The 6,000-nt window shown below is 35.5% G+C and overlaps 1 protein-coding gene across 7 annotated transcripts in view; it reads right to left on the bottom strand.

Annotated features, from left to right (window-relative positions):
• Positions 1-1,024: 1,024 nt before the first annotated feature.
• The window catches only part of LOC105196472 (fat-like cadherin-related tumor suppressor homolog), a 408,331-nt gene continuing 403,355 nt past the window's right edge, over positions 1,025-6,000 (bottom strand). For 4 of the 7 annotated variants that reach the window (XM_026135345.2, XM_039446035.1, XM_039446037.1 and 1 more), the window contains 4 exons: positions 5,347-5,680; positions 4,909-5,049; positions 4,371-4,517; positions 1,025-2,073 (listed from right to left, as the gene is read on the bottom strand). In XM_026135345.2, coding sequence (XP_025991130.2) covers positions 1,520-2,073; positions 4,371-4,517; positions 4,909-5,049; positions 5,347-5,680 — 1,176 coding nt within the window. In that variant the 3' untranslated portion in view covers positions 1,025-1,519. Of the gene's footprint in view, positions 2,074-4,370; positions 4,518-4,908; positions 5,050-5,346; positions 5,681-6,000 lie in introns of those variants that run through there. The other 3 variants (XM_039446036.1, XM_039446040.1, XM_039446041.1) reach the window with 3 other exon arrangements.

Raw genomic sequence — 6,000 nt, 5'->3', positions numbered from 1 at the left:
AGAAAACATGTGAAAACATTATATGTTCAGATATTTATGTTTCTAACATAAAGCCGTAAAATTACGTTAATTTATAGATTAAAATAATTTAATAATTACATCTTTTTAATTTTGAATTATAACCGTTTATATATATATGTATAATATTCGTACATAAGAGAAATATTTAAAAATAATGTCATTTTTTAAAAATAAATATTAATTAATTAAAATAATGTATTAATGACGAACATAATATATTATATTTTTAAATATTATTTTAATTAAAAATGTAATAATTAAATTATTTTATTTTAATAATAAACGAAAATAAAAAATTGTACTATTTTGAGGCACAAAAAGTATTCGAACAATCGAGAAATGTAGCTTCTAAGATTTTAGAACATGATTACTTGTGCGGAAACATTTTTAGATGTCTAGAAGTTGTCTACAAGATGTCTAAAAAAATTTTGTGGAAGATATCTGTGTAGAATTTCTAAAAACAGTTTTATAGATTTATATATGTATGAAAGACATCTTAAAAGATATCTAAGATATTTAAAATGTTTTTTAAATTTCTACAAGATATTTTCATGACATCTCCAGATTTAAAAGATATCTCAAAATGTATAAGATATCTTTTATATCCCTAAAATATCTTCTCGAAGCTTTTCAAAAAAAAAAATACAAAACATCTCAAAACATCACGAAATATTTTTTAGAAATTTGAAAGATACCTTTTAACCGCTTTTGAAAATCATAGTGTACATATTTCGAAATATATGTCGAGAGAATAGATGTTATAACCGTGTCGCTAGAAAAAATTTTGAATAAATGCGACAAAATAAGTACAAAACAGCTAAAGTTCTCGAACTATACGAATACTTTTTGTTGATCTAAATAATAGAACTTTTCACTTTCTCTTATTATTAGATTAAAATAATTTAATAATTACAACTTTTTAATTAAAATAATATTGAGGAATTTATGTTCGCTAATAAACTGCCAATTAATATTTATTTTCTAAAAATAAATTTTTTTTATATTTCTCTTATAGGAATACTTTTTGCACTCAATGTACATATTACTTACGATAAAACATATAATGCATCCAGTAATAGTAAAATAAATAGAATGGAACAAAATGTTTTCATCGATTCTGATGTGACGCAATGTACGCACTGCTTGCGGTTTTAAGATATACATTATTCGCGAGATTAGTTTGCAAACTTAAGTACGCTGATATTCGAACTCTACCTGTATAAGAGAAGATTTGAGATGCGATGTATTTCCACGACGGTCATGCATCGCATATGCGTGCGTCCAGAACACGCACTCGGTGGTTTCGAACAACATGGATTTCTTTTATTTCATAGCTGCCTCTGTACAGACTGTCTTATTTCCCTACGGCGATATAACACTCTATGTACAAAATTGCATATTCACAGACATCCGCGCGTCTCGAGCGTAAAAGCATAACGGAGAGACATGCTTCTCTTGCGCGCTTCGGTCTATTCGCGTACTTGGGCACCACCATTCGTCACACTGAGGTTTGCGTGATGCCGTTTCCCGAAAGCCACAAACGCCCGTTTCTCTTCTGATCTGCAATCTCGTATTCGGAATCATCAATCTCGCAGAGATTCGTAGAGAGATCGCTGTTGCTAGTCGCGCCGCCTAATAATGAGTTCCTTTCCTCGAGCGTGGTGATGACGGAACCGATCTCGTCCTCTTCCATCACCTTGTGGCATCGGTTACGGCGGGTGCTCGGAAAACCATAAGGCACTACGTCGTCTTCTTCCTCCTCGTCGGACTCGAGGGTGCTGAGACGGCCGTTAAGCGGGTTCGTCTCATTCTCGGTATCGGTGTGAATATTGTAATGAGGCAGGTATGAGTTCGGGTGGCGTAGATAGCTCTCGGAGCTCTTGTACTTGTACTCCCCTTCACCGCCACTGTCGAGGGGGTTCAGACGCTGCGTTTCCGCGCAGTGATACTGCTCCGAAAACTCAGTCCCGCACTCGGAATCGCCGACATACTCCGATTCCTGATCTTCGTTTAGGGTCTCGATGTCCCTCGTTGGATCTATCGGACCGTGCACTATAATAAAATTGCGAATGTTACATTTCTACAAAGACAAATTATGTATTGTAAAACGTATGGTAATTACTTTAATTAATGTTGTTAGTAGAACAACAAACTGGAATAAAAAATGTACATATGATATATTATACTGTTAAAAAAACAGAACATGACAAATCATTTGCTGTAGTTTTTTTGAACACTGAATACGAATCCAGTTTTCCAATTACTCCATCATGATGTGTTTGAGAAATTTTTTTGCAATCAAAATTAAATATGTTGCTAAAACTTTCAAGTTTTAAAAGGAAATTCTTATATCAACTACGATTACAATAAGATATTCATGGTTCACTAAATATAGAGTCTATTGCAGAAAAACTGTGAATTAGATCATTGACAATTTAACAAATAGTTAAGTATACATATTTAAACTCAAGAGTCTTTTAGATAGCTGAAGACAAATATGAGAGGTCAAAATTGAAAATTCGAAATGTATTCAATATAATAAATATCAAAATTTTAAAAATGTCCGAAGTTGTATATAGAAATTTTTCATGGTATGAATCTAATACTAAAATTGAATTCAAAGCAATGGACTTAGTATAGCCGATAAAAATTAAATCATGTTAAAATTTTAGTCAAAAATTATATATATTTTTTATATACATATCTCATATTTAATCACGATCTTGATACTACAGTCAACACAAAAAATTTCTTCTGAAAGCTAAAAGTTCTAATAACATACATATTCTAACAACTTAATTTTAATTATAATAAAACTTCTTCAGTCATATATCATAGTTATAATATGATAAAGTACATGAAAATGATTTTTTTGCAACTTTAATTGCAGATTTTTTTAAATTGTGACGTGATGGAGCAATTTGAAACTAACAAACTTATTCCGTAATTCTTAACGATAGTTTCGTTATCGTTATCATTATAATATCGTTATGCAGATATAATATATGATGAAAAAGCTGCGCAAGAACATTCTAACAATAACAAAACTGTGATTAAAAGTTACAGAATAGGTCTGCAAATTCGTATTGAGCATCCAAACAAATTATAGGAAATAATTATTGAGCCAAGCAGAAAATTCAGCTGTAGAAATTCGATTTAATTTGTTCGGCTCGAAATCCGTTATTTTGACGGAATTAGATGTTCTAAAGTCATCGCATTTTTTATCACGCGTAAATATTGACATATTGTTAATTACGGTACTAATTCGTTAGTTTTAAATTCAATATTCTTTTATCATATTATAATAAAAAATCATCATGTCAAATAAAGCATTAAATATATCATTTGATTCTACAATCTACATTAAGCGTACAGGATGTGTGTTAACTAGGGATGTGCGGGTATCCGAAATTACGGGTATCCAAGTTTCGGGTCGGTCGGGATTTTTTTTTCGGGATCAGGTCGGGACCCGAAAGTTTGTAAAGTTCGGGTACTCGAAACTTACGGGTACCCGAACTTGAATCAGGACCCGAAATTGAATCGAAAACCGAAATCGAGTCGGATCCCAAAATCTTGTCGAAACCCGAAATCGAGACGAAATCCTAAAATTTTGTAAATTTTGAGCATTCGGATCTAAAATCGGGTCAAGAAGCGGTTATAGATCTAAATACCTTATATACTGATGTGAGAAAAAAATTACTAAATTTTAATAATTATTTGTTTGAATATTGCCCCAATAAAATTTCTTCCGAACGTAAATATATATTTATTTAATACAAGGAGTAAGCACTAATTTAATTATCATTTTTTATTGAGTAAATACTCATGTTCTGCAGTAAATATGTAAGTAAATATTTCATTGGCAGTATTCAAATTTAGTAATGCAATATAAACGAAATGCTTTACGTAAATTTAGTAATTTTTTTCTCACATTAGTGTGTATAAAGTATCTAGATCTCTGACCACTTGACCCGACTTTAGATCCAAGTACTCAAAATTTACAAAATTTTTTGATTCCGTTTCGATCTTAGGTTCCGAACCGATTTCGGGACCCGACTCGATTTCGGGTCCCGACTTAATTTCGGGTACTCAAACTTTACAAATTTTCAGGTCCCGACCCGATCCCGAAAAAAATTCCTGACCCGACCCAAACCCGAAATCTCGGGTACCCGCGCACCCCTAGTGTTAACTAAATTTATTGCGACAATTTAACAAGTTTACTATATAAAAACATAAAATTTAATACGTGTAATATTAAAAAAATTAACAAAATTGTCAAACATCAATATTATACTAATCATGCTGATGCAAGAGGAGGTGAATCAATGCGCATGCACCTCCATACTTACTCATTGGTAATTGATGAGTATTAGACTCATTACTCTCATTGCTATGGAAGCTGGACGAATCTGGAACCTCGCTGCCGGGTACTTCTGTGATGTTAGGCAAGGGATTCTGACTCGGTCTCACCCAGTCTGAGCAATCCCAGTGATATCCTAAAAGCATTGCAAACAACGACTGTACTTCGACGCGCTACATGCGATGCGGCATAGTGATGTGCGGTGAAGTGAGAGGCAGAAATATGGTGCGAGGGCATAATAATAGCACTCATTGGAGACAGATAGTGCAAGCGAAGAAGCGAAGACCCAAAGATGTCTAGTGAGTATCCTAAGATCGCACATCTTTGGCTATAGTGGCTTCTGATAAATTCGTAAGATTTTATTGATAGTCGTTGATATTATATCTTCAAATTTTCAACATCTTTACTGCTATCTTCACAATATTTAACACATGTTAGAACATTTTTCTAATTTTGAAGAGACAATATGCGCGATTCGCAGGACACTTTGTACCTCGAGCCATTACAAGCGAGTTATCTCGACTTACCGCCGACGATGCGAGGATCATCCTCAATGGATGTAACGGATGCAATGGAAGACCCAACCGCGTGAGGCGTCCGTCGAGAAGAGTTTAATAGAAGTCCTCCAGTGGTCAGCTCTGGTACCACTGGGCTCGATCGTTTCAGGTCTGTTAGTGCACACAACACACGAAACAGGCCGGTGTTAATAGACTAATCAGTTACGCCGATGATGAAGAAATCGCAACAGGAGAGAAAAGAGAGAAAGAAAGACAGAACCGCGGGTAAGAATGCAAGAAAAATTTAAGAGAAAGAGTTTCGTCAAGAGGAGATGACAAGAGACGGGGAAGCGCCTAGTGCTCCACCCCTTACGATCGCATCATGCCACAAGCGAAATAAAAAATAAGAAGCTATCGGACAGAACCCGGGGGGGTTGATTTTTCTTTCACTGACGCGGACCAACTCACCATTCTTAATCTTGGTAGTGTCGGTGATAAAGGAGGCCAGCTGCATCTGCTCTTGCCAGGTAGGCTTATGTAGGCTGTCCGTGTCGCTGCCAGTTGCATTTCCGCTGACCGGATTAGCGAGGGTCAGGGATGGGGGTGGTACAGGAGTGCTGCGATTTAAGTTTCGCAGGTAATCCGGCGGGAAGTTCTCGAGCTCGTCGCCCGCGCTGCCGTAGCTGCGCAGGGTGTCCAAGTTATTCAGAGCCACCGCCGCTGAGTTACCGTATGCGGCGGGCTCGTTGTTCGAGCTTGGGGTGTAGGAGGCGGGTCTGGGAGGGCATTGGGGAGGTTCTCTCTGCAAAAAGAATCACACGTAGACCTTAGACGGGATCGTCGCTACGACGAGGGTACGGAAGGGAGATGTACCACATCGCACAGTAGTTCGAGTAATAGGAAAGGCCCGATATAGCATTTAAATCGGCTGAAATAATCGCGCAATTAAATTTTTTTAAAAATCAGATATACGTATAATGGTTTGTGAGGACGCTGAACTCGAATATAAAGTCAAAAAGTTTTACATTCAAAATGACGGATCCAATATGGTGGACTAAAAATTTCAATATATATGTTTTGAAATTATATTAGCCAGTTTTTTAAGTCACTAAATTAAAATAT

Source organism: Solenopsis invicta, chromosome 2, assembly GCF_016802725.1.
Source record: "Solenopsis invicta isolate M01_SB chromosome 2, UNIL_Sinv_3.0, whole genome shotgun sequence".
NCBI lineage: Eukaryota > Metazoa > Arthropoda > Insecta > Hymenoptera > Formicidae > Solenopsis > Solenopsis invicta.
This window is presented reverse-complemented; position numbering and strand designations above follow the sequence as displayed.